Source organism: Mytilus edulis, chromosome 2, assembly GCF_963676685.1.
Source record: "Mytilus edulis chromosome 2, xbMytEdul2.2, whole genome shotgun sequence".
NCBI classification, from domain to species: domain Eukaryota; kingdom Metazoa; phylum Mollusca; class Bivalvia; order Mytilida; family Mytilidae; genus Mytilus; species Mytilus edulis.
Genome location: NC_092345.1, coordinates 30,128,883 through 30,151,065, shown reverse-complemented (window position 1 = coordinate 30,151,065; position 22,183 = coordinate 30,128,883). Strand labels below are relative to the sequence as shown.

At 32.3% G+C, this 22,183-nt stretch overlaps 1 protein-coding gene across 1 annotated transcript in view; it reads left to right on the top strand.

Annotated features, from left to right (window-relative positions):
• Positions 1 to 20,985, top strand: part of LOC139510803 (guanylate cyclase soluble subunit beta-2-like) — a 52,600-nt gene extending 31,615 nt beyond the window's left edge. The window contains exons 7-13 of the mRNA XM_071297333.1: positions 890 to 1,342; positions 3,097 to 3,271; positions 6,249 to 6,394; positions 7,230 to 7,378; positions 11,687 to 11,833; positions 20,024 to 20,178; positions 20,610 to 20,985. Coding sequence (XP_071153434.1) covers positions 890 to 1,342; positions 3,097 to 3,271; positions 6,249 to 6,394; positions 7,230 to 7,378; positions 11,687 to 11,833; positions 20,024 to 20,178; positions 20,610 to 20,934 — 1,550 coding nt within the window. The 3' untranslated portion in view covers positions 20,935 to 20,985. The remainder of the gene's footprint in view (positions 1 to 889; positions 1,343 to 3,096; positions 3,272 to 6,248; positions 6,395 to 7,229; positions 7,379 to 11,686; positions 11,834 to 20,023; positions 20,179 to 20,609) is intronic.
• Positions 20,986 to 22,183: the final 1,198 nt, after the last annotated feature.

Here is a 22,183-nt window from a genome sequence, read left to right as displayed (position 1 = left end):
TTGAATAAGAAATAACTTTTTTTTAATATCACACACATACACATCGCTTTGTAATGTTCAAATAATTATTGGTAAATCCGTTGTTTGAAAAATAAGAAATAACGTTTTGTTACTAGTTGAATATCAATTGCTTTAAACGTTACCATACTAGTTTTGGTATACGCTTTTAAAAAATTAACTCAAGGTAAAAAATTAAAGACTCAACGTGAAATGTTATTCAGCAAGAACTCAGTAAAATGAATATTATAGTCCAGTTGTGTAATGGGTTACCTATTTGATACATGTTGTGGGAGTACAAAGAATTCTTTGCGTTTTGATTTCTTCGTTACAATCATCTTGTGTGAAGTTTTTCTAGATCCATCATTGAATTAAAAAAATATTTTCTCTATTTGATCACTACGAAGAAAGTTGTTATGCCCCACCTACGATAGTAGAGGGGCAATATGATTTCTGGTCTTCGCGTCCGTTCGTTCGTCCGTTCGTTCGTTCGTTCGTTTGTTCGTTTGTCCGTCCGTCTGTCCCGCTTCAGGTTAAAGTTTTTTGTTTAAGGTTTGATGAAGTTGAGTTTCAATCAACTTGAAACTTAGTACACATGTTCCCTATGGTACGATCTTTCTAATGTTAATGCCGAATTAGAGCGGGGAAGCCGTGTACTTTGCACACTTTCTTAGTTTTTATGAACTAGTGTGAATATCATCCAATTACGATTTGAAAAATATACAACAGAAATTGTGAGCGTTTTCAGATTTCCAAAAGCCAAGGTAAATGCGTAAATTTGTTATATAAATAGTTATACTATTTTCCTTATAGTTTTATAATGAATTAGTTTATTGCATATCCATAAAACAGCATGTTTTTCAAGTAACATTAATTTCGTTTTTATATGCAGGTCTTGCCAAAGCAGTTTCGAGGGACATTTATAATCAAACAGCAGAAATGGAAGTAGAAAGCATATCAACACATGAAAGTGATACCGGAAGTGAAAGAGAACATGTTGTTTTCATAGTACAATTTAAAGATTTAGCCGAAAACGAAAAAGTAGTTACAAAATATGACAAGCAGCAGCTGCCATCTACAAGTGTCTTAAGTGTCAGCCATATTTGTACTGCCTTACCATATCATATAGTATTTGACGAGGACTTACAAATTAAACAATACGGAAACATGATATCAAAACTACTTCAGACTTATCTACCACCGAACACATGTATGACGTCAATATTTTCTATTATGCATCCACCAATGAAATTCCTGGTAGAAAATATACGGATGTTTAGTAATAGTGTTTTCTATCTGTCTCTAAAGAAAACGGATAGAACAGATAATCCGCTTATTTTAAGAGGTTAGTTAACTCTGTTGCAGCATTGCAGTTGAATTATGTATAAGTAGGTTCATTGAAATGACTGTTATTTTGTATACAGTTTAATTTGTATGCCCCATTTATGGGTTTTATTTTTTCTGGTCTGTGCGACCGTTTGTTCGTGTGTCGTACCGTTCGTTCGTCCGTTCGTCCGTCAAGCTTCAGGTTAAAGATTTGGTTAAAGTTTTTGGTCAAGGTAGTTTTTGATGAAGTTGAAGTCCAATCAACTTGAAACCTGGTACAATTGTTCTTTCTAAATTTAATGCCATATTAGAGATTGTACACCATTTTCACGGTCCACTGAACATAGATAATGATAGTGCGGATGGGGCATTCGTGTACACATTATGAAAAAGTAAAATAACAAAAATACCGAACTCAAAGGAACATAACGACGGAAAATCCCTCAGAAAATGTCAAATTCAACATCTCAAACCCAACAAATGAATGGGAAACAACTGCCATATTTATGACTTGGTACAGGCATTTCCACAGACCGCATAAGACTTCTGATGTATTCAAAAGAATTAGATGGAAAGTAATTGGTATTTTTTAATATCGAATATAAATGTGCATTTTATTGCAAATGATATAAGTAGAACTTTACAATACAGATCAAGTATGTGAACATTAATTAGTAACTTCACATCCTTCAACATTGAGCAAAAGCTTACCGTATAATTATTACTAAAATGATACATTTCAAATCGGCATCCTGATATATGGTAAACTCAATTAACGAAAACATGAATTGTAAACCGTAACAATCGACATCCTTTCACGGAGGAATATTCTATAGAAATATTTTTAAATGGTCTGTGTGAGTAGGATGAGTATGTGACATTATGCATAATGCCACGGTTATCATGCTTTCTATCTGTTGATGTTATCTTTTGATATTATTGTCGTAGTTACATAACAGTTAATACTTGTATAGCAGAATACTTAACCACCACCCCATACTTACGAACTTGGTATCACTCTGTTAGGAAATCAAGCAATTCTTATTGTTGAAATTTAACTTTGGACAATACAAAATAGAAAAGATAGTAGACAGATACAAATAATAAAGGGACTCAAGCTTATAAGTTGAAGACAAACTCGCAATGTCATTGGCAAAAAGGGAGAGACGGCAAAAAAAAAAACTAAAGACTAAGCACAATTTACTACATTAAAGATCAGGATGATAGGTGTTCCTGAAGGGTAAGTTGATCCGGCTTCATCTTATATTATAACCAAGACAACTTGTTTGGACACATTCATTGGTACAAGATGCACAAATGGCTTTCGTGTGTATTGATTGATTCAAAACAAAACAAATGAATGGTTATAGATAGATGTCATGTATCTTTGATATGAAAAGTAAAACAATAATAAAAAAAAAACATTAAACTTGAAAAAAAAACATCCTTCTAGTCTACGTACAACTATATTTTTATTTACTTTGAACATGTTCCATCGTGCGTGGAAAACATTTTGGAGTTTATAGAGGCGTACAAATCAGCCAAAATAAAAGTAAAAAAAAACAACATTGTATTCAAGATAAGTTGGAACAGATTGACAGTTGGTTTGAAAATTATTTACTTGTGATATCCAAATGATGTATTCTTACTACGCGACAGATTTATATTCTTAGAAATACCTTAACACTTATGTTTGGGTAGTTATTCTTAATGAAGTTTATTATACCCTTCAAAATTGTTACAAATCAGGCAAGCATTTTTTTTTATAAACAGGTGAAATGATGTGGTTAGCTGAAATTAAGCATATGATTTATATTTGCTCACCAAGACTTACAAGCCTTTCGGAACTGACGAAATTAAACATGTACTTGTCAGACATTCCTTTATATGACGTAACAAGGGAGCTAATTCTGCTAAATCAACAAAGAATTGCTGAGATTGATATAGCGTAAGTTTATATGCAATAGTCAATGTATATTTAAAGTTGTTTCCATCAAATGCCTATCTAGGTTCAAATGGTTGAATGATTGATTGGTTGTTGTTTGCGATTTTCAGCACTTTTGTCTATTTCGTGTTGGTCAGTTTTTATTGATGGAGGAAGCCGGAGTGCCCGGTGTCAATCAAGATTTGACTCGAGCACACGTGCGGGCTTTGAACATCCAACTTAGACCAAATTGGCAATCTGCTACCGACATCCCCAGGTTAAAATAAGCACGGAGTATGATATGAAATAGTTATTTCTGAATTCAACATAAAAAATGTGAATGAACAATTCAAATTTTTATTAAATGTTACTTTTATCTAAGTTTGCTTATAAAACTAAAACTAAATGATAAGTGATGTTCATTGTTTAAAAATCAAATCCATGTTTTCAAACCATGTTTCAATCTGTGCGTAATAACTTTATTTTTCCGTTTATTTCATCAAATTAGACAAAACGATTAGTTTTATACTAGAAAATTAATTTTTAAGCGCTTTCTACAGAAGTCTAATCCATGATTTAAGTAAAAACATGAACTTTAAAACAACAAACGTGATAAAAAAAAACTTGAAAAAAAGATATAATTTCTTGATCGATTATTATTTTTATTGTATATACTTATATACACATTTCCATTTGAATGTTTTAATCTCATATATTGTATAGAGATTTCTTTTTACGTTATCTTTCATTGAACTACGAAGCTAAGCGAACTGTATGATGTTTTTAGAAATTGATTGTGTGGTTTTGCTACATTGAACAAATATTTAAGTTTTCCTCTGTCTTTGAAGACTTACTTTGTATGTTTTCAAAGTGATTGCAAACGGATACACATATTCAAGCCATGCTTTTGATAAACATCAAACAGTGAAGCTTCACATATAATGTGTGTCTTCAGTTATTTCAATAATTTCAATTGGTTTAATAAAACTTTGAATCTGACAGTAAAGTTGGCATTGTGACATGTAAACTTCGCTTTTATCTAGAGAGTTTAAAAAAATCATTATTTTTTTTTTAATCCTAAGCGTATTATATCTACAAAACAAATTACGTTCGATTATTAGAACGCAATAAAAGGAAGAAATGCATGTTATAGTGGCCAAACACTTTTTATTTTGACTTGAGTTTGAAAATCTCTCTGTTGTATAAACTCTCTCTCTTTTATTTTATGCATTCGTACACAACTTTATTCGACAAACAGACATCACTAGGTACATTTGAATTGCATGACATTGCCATCATTTGTTTGTAGTGGCATATCACTCCCATTTAGTCAAATTCGTTGAAGATGAAGTTTTATTTTACCTGAGTAACATACACTCATGAATATTATTCATTGCTTTGACATTGGAATAATCAATTAATGTCTGCGTTATCAGTAAAATGGCAGTTTGACGGTCAAATCTCTAATTGAAGTTGGCAACTATAGTACTGCAACGCGTTCAATATCGTAGGAATACGTAGCTTAGGATAACTAAACGTATAGCGTTAGCCAAGATTCTGCTTAGATTCAGATAGCAACAAAAATGCATCCTATACATGTTATATGATAATCTATTATGGAGTCTTGGAATCCAAAATGAAGGCCATATATAACATAATGAATATAAACAAATCTAAATCAAGCCTATGATTGCATTGGATAAAAGCCTTCATTTTATTCGTGTAAATGCCAAACAAATTTCTTTGTAGAGGTGTATAAATTCAGCACAAACAACATTTTCCAAAAGACCAATAAAGTGAAAAAATATATTTTAACAAAACAGGTCGAACAACTGATGTTCTAAAACTGCTGACTGCCATTGGCGATTGCCAAATAAACAGATCACAAGATGTAACGAAATGGATCTTATTCTTAATTGAATTAATACATAAAAAATATATTCATACATTCCGTTTGATGTTTTTGGGGATATAATTCTAAACATTGTGTTCAAAATGAACCCGAAAAAAGTGTTCAGTAGGAGCAAGAGATTCTCATTGACATATTTTTGTTGAAATTTGAAGGAGGATTTTTCAGCTGGTTATCAGCATTCCTATGGGAACCAACTGCGTACATCAACTGACCGACCTTTTCTTGTTTCCATATTAGTCGGTGTTTCTTTTGATACTTGTAATAAACAAACAGATTTTAAAAGCTAGATTATTCAAATTCACATACAGATGTTAATGAAATTATTTCTTTAACAATCAAAATCTTATCTGATGGGGTCTCCTTAACTGCAGATTAAAAAAAAAATTCCCACATTCATTATCCTGTGCATCATTTCTACACTTTAACCTTGAATTTAACAGTAGCCCACATCTCAATAACAGAATATTTGTGACAAATTTGAAACGAGACTATTTCAATTTAGAAATCACCTTATCAGCAAAATACCTATATCACCCGCGTATGAAGTTTACATATCTTATGCATTCCTGTGATGTACATTTACACATTGTAGGTGCTGGATTGTCACAGTAACCTATTATGCCTGTTTGGGTTAATCACCAAATTTTGTTAATATACCATCTGGCATACAAGTGGAAGGTTTAACTATCTATATAACCAGGTTTGACTCAGTATTTTCTTTAGAAAATCAAGTCAGGAATATAGCAGTTATTTTTACTTGTTTCAATGATTTATATCGTTTGATTTTGACATTTTTCATGGACTTCTCCATTTTGAATTTGACTTAATGTTCTGTTTTTTTTTATATTTTTGATATACATATAATTACATTAGATGTATGTTTCATATTGATACTTTATTCTGATTGGCTAACTGTATATCACGTGTGTTATTCCGTAAGCATTTGCATTGCTCAATAAAACTTTTCATTCATGATAACACGTGGTCCCACAATAAAGTGCACAGGTGAATTGAATAAAACAATAATAAAAATCATGTTTTCATGATCATTGCTAAAAAAATGTAATTATAAGTATTGAATAATTGCAGGAAAAAGTTAGATGAAACAACAGCTGAATTAAAGAAAACATCACGTCTTCTGGAAGAAGAAAAACAAAGAACTGATGCATTATTGTACCAAATGCTCCCACAGAAAGTGGCTAATGACTTAAAAAATGGAATAACAATAGCAGCAGGTTAGTGCACTGATTTTGATAGTTTAATTTGAAGTGTTAAGTTCTTGTTTCAGTTAGTATATGAAAACATAAACTGTTTTACATACTAAAACTATGTTAATTGATTATTTCTAGAACAAATTTAAAATGAACACTAAAACGGATGTGAAATATAGTGAAAACTATTTGAGAACAACTTTGCATGAGGAATTTGAAATTTGTTTTTTGAAATATAACAAAAATTATGCACAATTATTCACGGGTTTAAGTATTTCTACAGCCTTGAGTGTCTAAGTTGTGACTATGAGTGTTCGTTCTGGTTCAGGTATAACCGGAATAGCGCTTTGTACGCATATAATGGAAAAGGTGTTTTTTTTTCTCCACTTAATCATTGCGAAAAGTACTAATTTATTGAATTTGGTGAACTTAATCGAATTCGTTTTCCCTACCAATGCAATACATTTGTAGTTGAGATACCCAAAATATGAATTATTACAAGATTGATCGTTTAACTATCTAAAGTAGTTCTTCATTTTGTCTTTTAAAATTTTGTCACTAATGAATATTTTGTTGATGAAACGCACGTATGGCGTACAACATTCAAATCCTGGTATCTATGACGAGTTTATATTCATCTTCATTGACCAATATCATTGGTTATTGAAAACCGCTTTAAAGTACCAGATGCAAATGTTAATAAAAGTTTTAGATTGTTGAAATTATAAAATAACTAAATGTGTTTGAATGCACATTTTGTGTCATCATAGGTATCTTCTCTCTACAAAAGTGTTTGATGGGTGTGTTTGTAATAAGTTATAACTAAGTGATAATACAATTTATTAACTCTATATTTCAGAGAAATTTGAGGTAGTGACTATCCTATTCAGTGATATAGTTACCTTTACCAGCATAGCCTCTGAGTGTTCTCCAATGGAAGTTGTTACCATGCTTAACAATCTGTATGCCAAGTTTGATGAGAAAACAAATGAACATGATGTGTATAAGGTAAGGGCCAATTATTGCTAGCTTCTTTTGATTAAGTTTGAGGCTTAAGTTGAAGCGTTAAATTTTTTTCTGTATGCCAGCCACAGAACTTTATGGTAAGGGGTTTTTATAAATGCAACAGTAGTATATCGCTGTTTAAAAGTCCTTAATCTATGGAGAGAAAATAAATCCGGGTTACAAAGTAATACCTATAAACTAAAACCGAGGGAATCACATCAACTATAAGAGAAAAACAACGAAAAAACAGAACACAGAAGTGCAACAAAAAAAACCCAAAAACAATGTATTATCTGTGCCCGCATGTCCGTTGGTACGTCTCACATAGAATACACAGTTTAACTGGCTAATTCTATACGTATGTAGTTTTCAAGCTGGAATTTTAAATACTATGTTTTAACATATACTAAGTTTGTGTATAGTATTCGGATTTAAATATTTTCTATATTATTTGCAAATAATGTGTTTTTTTCATTTTTTGGGGGAATTACCTATGCAAGGTACATGGTGTTTCTAACTAACTTATCCTACTGTGTACAAACTTAAACTTTATACAAGTAGATTTCATGTGCCTTAGAACAGTTTCCATTCTACAACTTTTAAATAGTATAAGATGTTAAAAGCTTGCATATTATCGGGGTTTTTCTTTTTGTTTTCTACAAATTTCCTCAAATGAATATATTGAACTTATTGTCATAAATGTGAAATTGTGCATGTTTGGTTTATTGATTTGCCATCTTTCAGCCGCTCATGTTTGAATTTATTTTTTTAACTATCTTCATTATTGTTGTACGTTTTTTTAATCTATTAACACATAGGTTAGTTTTTATTTTTATCATGATAATTTTTATTACAATAAAGTAGAAAATAAAAGGAACACTGTCATTTCTTATGAGTTTTCCCTTCGATATACTGATAATGCAGTGACAACATCTATTATTATCTGACGCTAGAGAAGTGAATATACAGAATATACTTCTCATGTGTAATATGACTTTCTTTTTTTCTAATTCCGCATATTTCATTGCAAAAAATGTAAAATTAGGTTATATTTATTGCAAAAAATGTAAAAAAAGGTTATCATATAGTACTTATACATCCTGTCATTGTGCTCTAGAAATCTTTTGTTTTTTTTTCTTCCGTTTTAGCTAATGTGCCTTGTCTATATGCCTTTTTGTTTTTCTTTATTCACATATTTGTTTGTTTTATAGTGATTACAATTGTAACACAATGTTGACTGATGTACCTGTATTTTTGACATTAACACAAACAAATATATTATGTCTGGGTTTTTTTTGTACACACATCGTTGTTAATACAATGGATTTGTGTGCGACTGACAGACAAATGATGGGTTTGTCTATCTATAAACAAAGGCAACAGTAGTACAGTATACCGCTGTTCAAACCCCAGGTTTAATCCACTATTTTCCATATTAGAAAATGCCTGCATTAAGTCAGGAATATGACCGTTGTTATCAATTCGTTTGATTTGCTTGAGCTTTTGATTTTTCAATTTGCTTCGGGACTTACCGTTAAGAACTTTCCTCGGAGTTCGGTAATTTTGTTTTTGACTTTTTTTTCAATATCACAATGTGTATATTTTTGGAAATTTTTACTTATAATCATGTCCGTTTTTGTTTTGGCTACACAATGTGGTCAATAAAATGCGACTGTCATACAAGTGAGAGAATTAGCTACCTACAAAACCATGTTTAAATCATCAATTTTTGAATAAGAAAAGGCCGGTATTAAGTCAGAATTATGACAATTGTTATCCATGCGTTTGGGGTTTTGATTTTGCAATTTAATAATAACGTTTTGAATATTCATTGGGGTTCGGATATTTTTGTTATTTTACTTTTCACCACTGCACGAGCCCGAGAAACATACAAAACAGCCCGTAACAGAGAAGTGATCGAATTGATGTTTCTTTACCGTCAAAATTAGCTACTTTATCGACAAACTTAATTGAGTAGTGACCGTACTATTGGTACTTTAACGTTAAAAAGATTGACAATGCTGACAAACTTTCATGTGTCGATAATCAAGTTTAATACCGATAAGGGGACGACCATTTGATATTCTGGGGGGGGGGGGGGGCAGGAGGATTTGTGTTTGATCGGTTATTTATTTTTGTAAACTAAGAGGACATATTATTCATTTTCTGCACTATTGAAGCATGATTTTTCATTTTCATTAAGGCAAGGGACTGATTATTCATTTTCACAACTATATTTATGATATTCGAAAACATCCACTTTTTAAATGATTTGTTTATATGTATAGTCAAGTCATTATGTACCATTTAATCAAAGTTAAAATAATCATCATCCTCTGCAGAAATGAATCTTTTATATTCCTAACTGTATAGACATGTATTGCATACATACTTAGTATTAAAGTTTTGTAATAAGTAGCATCTTTTAAAAGTATTGACCTAGATTTCTTGCCGAGCGTAGCCAGGCAAATTTTTTTTTGAAGGGTTTTTGGAGCCAGTGAAGGCCCAAGAAGCTATAGAACAAATGATGCAAAATAATGCTTTCTGGGTGTTCCTTCAAGACCCTTTCATAATTTAAAAATGCAAGTTTTGTTTTAATAATTTTTTGACTATATTTTGGTCTCAAAGCAAAATGTATAAATTCAGTGGAAGACTTTCTAGGTACAACATCAAAAGACCAATGTGCATGATTGGAATTCACATAGTTAAGTCTGTGGCTGCTGTTTTTTTTAAACTCATGATCAAGTTCATAACAAAATTACAAGATTTACAGTAACAAAAAGAATGCAACAGAATCATGACAGAAGGGCAATCAATGAACAAAAGACAAATCAATAAGAAACATTGATCCTGAAAAATTAGGGCTATGTCTGAGGAAAAACAGAACTTGCTTCTTGCAAGGCACTCGCCGTGAAAACAATTTGATATGGAGACAAGCGTTTGGTTTTGAAATTTCCTACATGAGGCATTTGTCTCAATTTAGTTACGGCCCTGTTAAAATAAAAGTGAGGCAAGGTTTCCTGAGACAATATACCTCAAGTTAAATGAAACCAATTTTCAGACATTTCAAGTTATTTAAAAAATATTTATACTTTTATTGTTAAAAAAATTGGGAATTGTTTCCCGATTTTTGTTGGGAAAAAAGATGAATCAGGAAGAATCTGGTACCAATTAGACCTGCTGAGTTATTTATTTTCAATAAATTGTAAGTCAGGTAATTTATTTTCAAACTACCACAGAACAAACCATTTATTTTTGTGATTATCAAGGCTGAGTTATTTATTTTCAAAATCCTCCTGCCCCCCCCCCCCCCCCCCCCCCTCTCCCCCAGAAAAGTCAGAACAGAAAAAAAAAAGATTTATTGAAAGACGTCTTAATAGTATTATTTCCTTTACAATTTTACCCAAAACTAAAAGAAATATACTGGTAAACAATGAAAAAGGTGTTTGATAGGAATGAAGTCATTTATTTTTTCGAACTTCAATGTGTACCGTATGTGTGATGGATTTGAATTCAATCAATAACTTTGAAATGTTTTCTCATATGTATACACAAAAGGGAGGACTGGTATTTGTACTTCTGTTAGAATATGTCTTCGTCCGTTTCACATGCCAAACTTTTTTCTAATATAGTTTGATAAAGATTTTATAGAGGTCGCACCAACTGTTTCTACAGCTAAGATCAGTTACATGTAACATGATCTCGTCGATTCGCACGACGAAGCTATTGTTTATGACAGAACACACATTCTTGATTATGTATTTTTGTTTCCGTCAGTTCGAAAGTATTTGATCATTTCAACTCCTTTGTATTTCATAATATGTGTCATGAACAAAGACATATGTTCGATTGAATAATGACTTCTTCTTAACAAATGATAGAAATTTCGGAGATCCCGTATTTGATCCTTTACCGTTAAAATGAATAGGCAATGACAGAGGTTGATTATCAAAAATGTTTTACTGTGTTAAAAAAGCTTCGACTTAAACAATGAAAACTTACACGTTGGACATGAAATATTTTGTCGATGAAGAAAATCAAATTATGTCACTTCTGAAATAAGTTTGTCGATAACGTAACTTATTCTGACGGTAAAAGAAACGCGAATTCGATCACTACTCTGTTACGGGCTGTATATCATCACCAGAGCTCTGTTCTAAGGATTATATTGTTTAGGTGTTAATACGATGTCTGATATTTACTTGCATTTACCAATACGTATAATTATAAATCATAATAATATATTGTCTATTTTGACAATTTCTTTTGAAAAAGGTGGATTAATTGTTTTGGGGTTTACTTTTTTTTAAGGTTGAAACAATTGGTGATGCATATATGATAGTCAATGGTTGTCCTGAAATTAAAGAGATTCACGTGCAAGCTGTGGCAAATTTTGCTATGGATATGGTAGAGGAGGCAGCTAAAGTAAAGTCTCCAGCTACAGGATTATCCCTTCAGGTTGGTGATGATTGAGTTTTTTTTTTTTTTTTATAAAGAATAATGATGTAATAAATAATAATTGAGCGAACGAGCTGAACGAGGTCTAAACAATTCTGGTCCTGTTGATTGTTTGTAAACTTACATTGTTTTTCCCCATGACCAGCGTGTGAATTTCGACAGGAAGGGAAATCTCGCTAAATTTACAGTTTTGAATTGAATACAGCCTGAAGTTATCTGATTTATAAAAAAAAAGATGTGGTATGATTGCCAATGAGACAACACTCCACAAGAGATGATGTTCATTAACCCCTTTTAAAGCAACTTGTAAGAAATGCACGGTCACTAATTTTGTGTTTTTGCAGCGAGTTTTGTTGTTCCAATATACTTGTAATGGTTTAGAGCTGGCAGAATGCTTTTATTTCATTGGAACCTAGTCATTCTTATTAATCAAATTCTGTCACTGGGTTGACATATACCATATATATTCAACCATATCTATTAATATGCCCTACCCACTAAGTGGTCGGTACATATAGAGTATTTATCTTCTTCTTCTTCTTCTTCTTCTTCTTCTTCTTCTTCTTCTTCTTCTTCTTCTTCTTCTTCTTCTTCTTCTTCTTCTTCTTCTTCTTCTTCTTCTTCTTCTTCTTCTTCTTCTTCTTCTTCTTCTTCTTCTTCTTCTTCTTCTTCTTCTTCTTCTTCTTCTTCTGGTATCCAGTTACAGCTTCATTAATATTGAAGATTATGAACTGTTGCATGTAACATTCTGTAAAAATTTACCAAAATTTACCTCCTATACATTTCTAGGAATATGATAGGTTAAATTAAAGCGTCCGCGTGGAGACCGTGCATATTCCATATTAGGTTAGAAGGGAGGCGGGGCTTACTTTAGTATTTCAATACACGGTAAGTAGTGGAGTTACGACTTTGGCACTATTTGATTGTTTAAATGTATTGAAAGTTCTGTTTGATATTGTTATATAATTACATTAGATGTATGTTTCATTACAATACGTTATTCTGATTGGCTAACGGCACATCATGTGTTATTCCTTAAGCAGTTGTATCACTCAATAAAACTTCTCATTCATGATGACACGAGGTCCCACAATAAAGTGCACAGGTAAATGAAATAAAAACTTGATAAAAGGCGTGTTTTCATGATCCTATAGGTAAAAATGTAATTATAAGTATTGAATGTTTTATTTTGTAACTTTATAGGGTTGTAAAAGCGTTGACCGTGTGCACATTTTAAGTATACAAAATGTACTTCGGTCAACGCTTTTACACCCCAATAAATTTACAAAAAAGAGCATTCAATTCTTAAATAAATGTTGTTGATATTAAATTGTTATTGTTGACTTTATTATTTGTTGTGCAGACCAATAGAATTATGTTCTTAAAATTGAAAACTTGAACACGTATGTTCTTAAAATTGAAAACTTGAACACGTTAATATAACTAGAGGCTCTAACGAGCCTGTGTCGCTTACCTTGGTATATGTGCATATCAAACAAAGGACACGGATGGATTCATGACAAAATCGTGTTTTGGTGATGGTGATTTGTTTGTAGGTATTACTTTACTGAACACTCTTGCTGTTAACAATATATCTATCTATAATACACTTTCCCCAGTAGTTAGAGTGTAAAAAACATTCTGTAAAAATTTACCAAAGTTTACAAAATTTATGAAAAATTGTTAAAATTGATTGTGAAGGGCAAAAACTCCTTAAGGGGTCAATTGACCATTTTGCCCATGTTGACTTATTTGTACATGTTACTTTGCTGAACATCATTGTTGTATACAGTTTATCTCTATCTATAATAATATTCAAGATAATAACCAAAAATGGCAAAATTTCATTATTACCAATTAGGGGGTGGCAACCCAACAACCGATTGTCCTATTCATCTGAAAATAGTAGGCAGATAGATCTCGACTTGGCAAACAATTTCACCTATGTCAGATTTGCTCTGAATTGTTTGATTTCAGAGTTATAAGCCAAAATCTACATTTTACCCCTATATTCTATTTTTAACCATGGCGGCCATCTTGTTTGGCTGGCCGGGTCATCGGACACATTTTTTTAACAAGATACCCCTATGATTATTGTGGCCAAGTTTGAATTCATTTGGCCTAGTAATTTCAGAGGAGAAGATTTTAGTAAAAGATTACAAAAAATTAAGAAAATGGTTAAATTGACTATAAAGGACAATAACTCCTTAAGGGGTCAACTAACCATTTTGATCATGTTGACTTATTTGTAGATCTTACATTGCTTAACATTATTACTGCGTACAATTTATCTCTATCTATAATAATGTTCAAGATAATAACCAAAGGCGGCAAAATTTCCTTAAAATTACCAATTCAGGGCCGGGGCAGCAACCTATCAACCGCTTGTCCGATTCATCTGAAAATTTCAGGGCGGATAGAGTTTGACTTGATGAACAATAGCACTCATGTCAGATTTGCTCTAAATGCCTTGGTTTCAGAGTTATAAGCCAAAATCTACATTTTACCCCTGTGTTCTATTTCTAGCCATGACGTCCATCTTGGTTGGCTGGCGGAGTTATCGGACACATATTTTGTGAACTAGATACCCCAATGATGATTATGGCCAAGTTTGGTTGAATTTGGCCCAGTAGTTTTAGAGGAGAAGATTTTTGTAAAAGTTAACAGACGCCGCCGGACGACGACGACGACGACGACGACGGACGCCAAGTGATGAGAAAAGCTCACTTGGACCTTCGGGCCAGGTGAGCTAAAAATAAGAAGATGTAGTATGATTGCAAATGAAACAACTCTACTCTAAATGCAACAAATAAAGATAGTCGGTAAGATAAATTCGATACATAGTGTGTTAGTGACCTAATACGATATATACGGGGTCAGTAAATTCCATATACGGTTCGAGTGTGGCTCTCATCCCATATGAAATTACAGACCCGGTATATATCGTTTTAGATCACTAACACACTATGTAACTAATAATGTCCGTTCTTTTGTCATTTTCGAATTAAAAAGTTTTTCGAACATTTTTTTCATTATGACCTGTGGCGTCGTAGCTTCAATAATGCATGAGTTTGTGATTATGTCGTTTTATTAAGAACCACTAGTGGTATGTCAATAAAATTTGGCATGTAGCTGTTTAATCATTGGCAAATCTCATTTGCATGGAAATTATTTGGGCCTTTTCACCAAGACATGGTATATTGGCTTTCAAACTTTTGCTAAGTTTAGTTGTATTAGTTAGTGATTAGGTGAGTTTGCGGGGAACCGCTAGTGCTAGTTCAATAATATTTTGTATGCATTTGTTTAGGCATGGGTTGTTTTGCGGTCCGTGTAACACTTATCAATTCAAAGTTTTAAAAAGTTTTGAAATTTTAGATTTTTGGAATTTTGATCAAAGTTTTAAAATATCAAAATTTCAAATTGTGTAAAAGTTTTGAAATTTTGAAATTTTAACCAAATTATTAAAATATGAAAATTCTAAATATCGTTTTTAAATTTGATAGTTTAGAAATTTTATCAAACTTTTAAAATACTAAACCTAACGTGCAATTTTGATTTTTTCACTTTTTGAATGTTTGTTTTTTTAAACTTTTGATTAAAATATCAAAAATAGAAAAGGGGCAAAAAGAGGGGTACCTGTAAACTGGGAAACGAAATAAAAGTGAAACGAAACGAAACAGAATGAAATGAAAACAGGCTGATACATAAAAGTTAATGTATAGAATAAAACCACAGGTACGGACAGTTCTATGAGGTGAAAAATAGGATGACAAAATAAATATTTCTCAAAAGAAGAGAATTCATTTTGAACCAAGACACACGGCTCTGATAATGACCATTTTACATGATGATTTACCCAGCACCCATATTTTAGGAGTAACAGTAAAAACTGATTAACTCGCAGTAGGTCAAATAGTATGGTTAGGCTGAGTATATATGTGTTTTCTGCTGGACTTTAAGCAATAAAATGGTTCAATACACGTTGTATTATCTTATTTGATTTCAACTTTTTCTTTTTTTCTCTACTATTTCTTACTTTCTGCAATCATGTCGGTAGATGAATAAATCTTTAATGATCATCTTTAACGTTTTAATCAGCAACAATTTCCTTTCTTTATTAATTATAAAAAAGAAGATGTGGTATGATTGCCAATGAGACAACTATCCACAAAAGGCCAACATGACACAGACATTAACAACTATAGGTCACCGTACGGCCTTCAACAATGAACAAATCCCATACCGCATAGTCAGCTATAAATTGTTGGCCTTAGATATTCAGCTTTGAGCGTTCCTGATCCAGAAAAGCGCTTCGGTCGTAACTTTTAACGTTTTGTTTTCATTTTTTTATCGTTTGCATGACGATCGTATATTGCCTTGTATCAATAATTTCAGTTCTAAGTATTTGTACGGTAGGAAATCTGAATTCATGGTGTCCCAATGAACGTTGTGGTATCTGGAATGTGGGAGGTTTTCGCTATCTTATTACGCCGAAATTAAGAGTAAAATCAATTATCGGTAGCCTGGAGTCAGGAACTTTTTATAAGGTTTCTACATAAACTCTTCATAGATAGTTGCCCGGGTGTAAATTTTTTATTTGCGCCTGACGCGCGTTTCGTCTACAAAAGACTAATCAAAGACACTCGAATCAAATTAAGTTTAAAAAAAGCCAATAAAACCAAATTAAATTAAAAAGGTAAAAAATTTAAAAAAAAATAAGAAACGTTAACATACAACTTATCGTTCTGGTTTTGTAAAAGCTGAACACATTCATCATATTTATCATAAACGTATACCATACACATTATTTCCAGGCTTCATATTAATGTAAAAGTTGCCGCTGTACATTATGCCCCCATCTATCCACTTGTAGGCGTCGGCATTTTGAATATTTTATTTTAGCGATAAATGGTAATCTTATTTGGGAATCTGATATATAAATATTGTCACTAAGGTGACACTTTTTTTTTTAATTTTATTTTACTTGGATACATTCACGAGGGGCTTCAATAATGGTACATAAAAATATTTTGAACCCCAGTTTAATAGGGGAAAAATCTGTGCAAGCAGAGGACAAAACAAATATCATCTGAATCCAGATTTCCCCCATACCTTAAAGTGTTAAATTTTGAACCAAATAATTTGATCAATAGCGATAAAAAAAACTTCATAAATTAAATTTTAAGAGCTTAGCGCGATTTTTTTACTTCAATAAAACAACTTTTGGAGTTAAATGGGCGCTCCCTTAGATAACGTTTGGACTGATGCTTGTAAAAAGTATATGCATTTATCATATACGTAGCTCCATTGGGGGCTCTAAATCAACCTCTGTTTTTAAATAGCACATAAAAGGAAAAGGGTTTTTTTTTTGGTATCAAGAGATATCATTTTTAAGTTATCGAACGATAATCAACTTTAAGGAGGCTCGAGGGTATAAAAATTTCAGAAAAAAAATCAAACATTTGTTTTTCATTACAAATTTTATTTCTTTCCTTTTGTAGTTGTTACTTTATCATATGGTACAAAAATCATTCAAAACAATCAATTCGTGTTGGCCCCAGATGACTTTCAAAATGTATACATCATTGAAAAAGTTCCAAATTATCTCCCTTTGGTGGAAAAATGCCATTTTTTGGCTCTAAAATTGAAATATCTTTTTCAACTCATCGGTGACCTATCTTTTTTAATATAATTTCCATATAAGCTGTACTTAAACTAAATTATTGTAAAATTTTAGCGATTTCTGTAATAAATTTCTTTTTTTTATTTCGATATTACCTTTATTTCTCCTATTACTTCAACAGAAAAAAACCACCTTTACAAAAATGTATGCTTCTTTTGAAGGCAGATTGTGAGCGCAAATGAACGGTGACCCCACTTTTTTATTTTATTTTTCTGTTAACTATAAGATAAAGTTCATTTATAGAAAAATATAGAGAAATCCTATATAAATGATTTAGACCCGCGAACCCCCTTAATCAAAGTAAAAGAACACAGGTACGTCCAATCAGAATGGGACGTGTAAAGAGAGTGCCACGCTGCCAGCTGCATGATGGATTTTTCCATTTTTGGCCATACACCAATGTTGCTCTCGAAAAACCAGTACATTGTAAAATGCTGAATTTCAAGTAAAGCATTCACCTTCAGAACACTGAAAACTGAATATTTGAAAGTGAGGTATATATAAGAACCGAATCAATTGAAGAGGTGTTTCGCTAAAATGAAGTTAATCTGATGTACAATGGTTGTCTTCTGTTGATGTAGTTCATACGTGTTTCTCGTTTTGATATAGATAAGACCGTTGGTTTTCCCGTTTGAATGATTAACACTAGTAATTTTTGGGGCACTTTATAGCTTGCTGTTCGGTGTGAGCCAACGCTCCGTGTTGAAGGCCTTACCTTAACCTATAATGGTTTACTTATATAAATTGTTATTTGGATGTCGAGTGTCTCATTGGCACGCATACCACATCTTTCTTTATCTATTAAACATACCAAAATACATCTATAAGGGCTACTTTGCCCGAGCCAGCTGAATCCTGAGTTTCTTTGAAATTTGTATGTAAAGAACCTATTTTGAATTATCGATTTTTGGTTGTCAGTGACAAATATTTCATGAATGATAGCAATAAATACACCAGGGAGGATTTGTGTTTGTTATTCATTTGATGAAGACATTATCTTTCAATTAGTTTAATTGAGGTCTGGAGCTGGCTTTATACATGTATATATATGGCAGTCCTTTGTTAATTTATTAACATTGTCATTTTGATTACTTTCTTATGTTTCCTATTCTGACATAGGACTTGGATTTCTTTTAAAGTGTGTTTAATTAACTGTGTGAATGTTAGTTCATTCTACATTTTCTAGAGGTAGAAGGGGGGGGGGGGGGGGGGGGGGGGGGGGGGGTAGTGATCTCACGAAACATGTGCATTTGTGGGCCTGCATCTGTCCCAATTCAGGAGCCTCTGGCCTTTTTGATGCCGGTTTAAATAGGTGCCGTGTGTATATGTTTCCCTCTTTTCGCCCCTTTTCTATTTTTGATATTTTAATCAAAAATTTAAAATATCAAACTTTCAAAAAGTGAAATAATCAAAATTGCACGTTAGGTTTAGTATTTTAAAAGTTTGATCAAATTTTTAAACTATCAAATTTAAAAACGATATTTAGAATTTTGATATTTTAATTATTTGGTTAAACTTTCTAAATTTCAAAACTTTTACGCAATTTGAAATTTTGATATTTTAAAACTTTGATCAAAATTCCAAAAATCTAAAATTTCAAAACGTTTTAAAACTTTGAATTGATAAGTGTTACACGGACCTTTTGCCTTGTAGCTTTAGCAATGGTTAATTGATTGAATATTTTGAAAATTTTGCATGTTAAAGTATTGCTATTTTAATTGCAACGTTTGCATTTTACTATCAAAATAACTTTAAGACGAGACATAGAATCATTTTCATAAGAGCGTGGACAAGGCCGATTCTTATCAATTGATTGGGTCAGATTAGGTGAACCTTCGTCTGTAACGACCACTTGTCATATCGAACATGTCATAGACATTTACCCTGTGGGGTCGCCAATGGTTCTAAAGGCCTAAATCAAACAATACAAATAACTAGCACCTTATGTGTTTATTAAAAGGTTGATTACTTAAACTTTCTTTTTTTCTTCTCAAGCTTCTGCGTGTACTTTACTCTTTTATTCTCTTTAATTCCTATTGGAAGGCCTCTACCAGAATGAGTAAGTGTAAAATCGCTGTTATCGATAGCCGATAACAAACAAGTTAAATGTGAATGATTCTGTATTAGTATCAACATAAGTATTGCGGTTGTCCACGCTGTTATGAAAATGATTCTTTATTTGTGTTAACAGTTTACTGTACACTGTTGCAATATAACTAATCAGCGTTGCGTCTCGCTTTGTTTAACAGACAAATAAGCATAAGATCTCTTTTATACATGCTGGTGATACACTACAATACTTCTTTTTATAATTATATTGTTCTCCACGTATTTGAACATCTTTAAAAACATTTTATTTTAATCTTAGCATCCCAAACTCTAAATTAATATAAAGGTATTTCAAATTATGTTAACAATTTGGCTGAGACAATGTCAATCTAATTTAACAGATATATCTAGCATCATGTTAGTGCTGATTCCATCTCATCTCTTTCATTATATTTCAGATAAGAGTAGGGTTTCATAGCGGTCCAGTTGTGGCTGGTGTGGTTGGTGTTAAGATGCCTAGATATTGTTTGTTTGGAGATACTGTTAACACTGCATCAAGGATGGAAAGCCACGGAGTTCCTGGTCGTATACATGTCAGTCCTCTAGCTTACAGGTGGGTAGCTTATTCAGTGTGTCATCATACAGGCTTTTTTTTATATCTTTTCTGTCGTATTATTTCACATTGCGTCAGGATCTTTTATAGCTTTCATGTACAATACGATAAGGTGTTTGTTCATTGTTTATGCTCATACTGGTATAAAATAGAATGCCTGACAAAGTATTAAGACAATCTTTTGAGATTTTCATAAGAAAATAATCATCGCAAATATTTAGTAGATGCGGTATGATTGCGAATGAGACAGCTATACACCACATATATATATATATATATATATAGTCCAAAAGACTAGATGTAATAACATAAAGGTAACCGGACTTCTTATCAACAATATCTGAGTAAGACATTAAACTAAAATCTGCTCGAAATTTATAAAAACAAATGCGTATGTACAATGTACAGTTGCCTTGAATTACTCATTACAGTTTGCTTATAAATGAGGACTACATATTCAGAGATCGCGGAAGGATAGAGGTGAAAGGTAAAGGTCTGTTAAATACGTACTTTCTGATTGGTCGACACGATGATTTTATGGAAGAACCAGCTGATACGTACTGTTCCCTTCCAGTTATTGGAAAGAATGGAGCTGAGATCGAGGTGATAGAAGAAGAAGAGCTTACAAAAAGTCACGCTTCTGGCCAAGATGTTACAATTCTAGTTGATGATGCAGAAACGAGTGAAGAAAAAAATAACTTTAGTAAAAAATATGGAAACACAAGGACTATCAGTGAAACATGTACTGTTCTTTGAGACATTATTCGATTTTAATTTTATTATATCTACAGAAGTAGTTTTCTCTATTAGAATAAAATCGCAGTTTCAACAAAGTATTCACATTTATTATTACAAGTATAAAGGATGGAATCATATCGACACATCTGTATTACAAGCTCTCAAACAAACATCAATATCACCCCCCCCCCTTCCCTCTTAAACTTGGCACAAAAAGCCTTCCCTACAGTCAGACAATCAGAATAAAGCTTCTTATAAGCAATTATACTACAAAAGGCGATTGTATTAGAACTGCTCGGACACCTATAAAATCGGGGCTACAGAGAAAAAAAATTGGTTTTGACCATGTTATTGCCTGTTTGACATTAGACTGGTGGTTTGACCAGACATTTTCGCATTCTGACAACATTTATGAATAGGAAAAGGTCACCAGAATAGTCTCGTGTTTGCTGAATTTCTATCATATATTAGGTTATCACACCTTATCCGCGAAACATTGGAAAAAAGCGAAAAACATCCCGAACTACCAAAAGATAGCCTAGCTGCTAAATAGATATAGATAGCGGCTAGGCTAGCTACTCGTTCAGCAGACAAACATCTACGTAGCCCTATGTAGCTACTACGATATTGAACGCAACCCTGATTGATATCTTAGTCTTGGATGCATTTTTTTTATTAGTTACATGTATTGGCTTTGAACAAGCTTTCTGTATAGCTGCGAGTTCTACCAGATTTGTATTTTGTGTCTATAAATCTTTTGTGTTAGTTGTTTTTGTGACTTGTGTGCGGTCTAATTAAGATACAAAACTCTGATTTTGGTATATTCCAAAGCTTGTTCAAAGCCAATACATGTAACTAATAAAAAAAACGCATCCGTCCCGTTCTGTCATCCCAAGTCCCAATTCAGTTGTAACTGATTTATAGTTGCTAACTTTAAGCGTCTTTTGGTCTCTGCTGGAAAGTTGTCTCATTGGCAATCATACCACATCTTCTTATTATCACCAGTAGCTTTATTTCGACTAATTAAATCTTAAAAACATTAAATTCCTTGACAAAAACTCTCAATTAGGCTTCTTTCCTCTTCTCCTTGACTTGTAAAGAAAACAAAAACATTTTTTTCCGGTGATTGTTGATTGAAAAATAGGCGGCTAATTAATTTTTGGTTCAATTGCAGAAAGTTTCCGATCGTGACCTTCATGGAGCACGTACTCGATAGAATATTGTCAATACGATAGAGCGATGTCAATTTCATCATGGAATCAGAGGT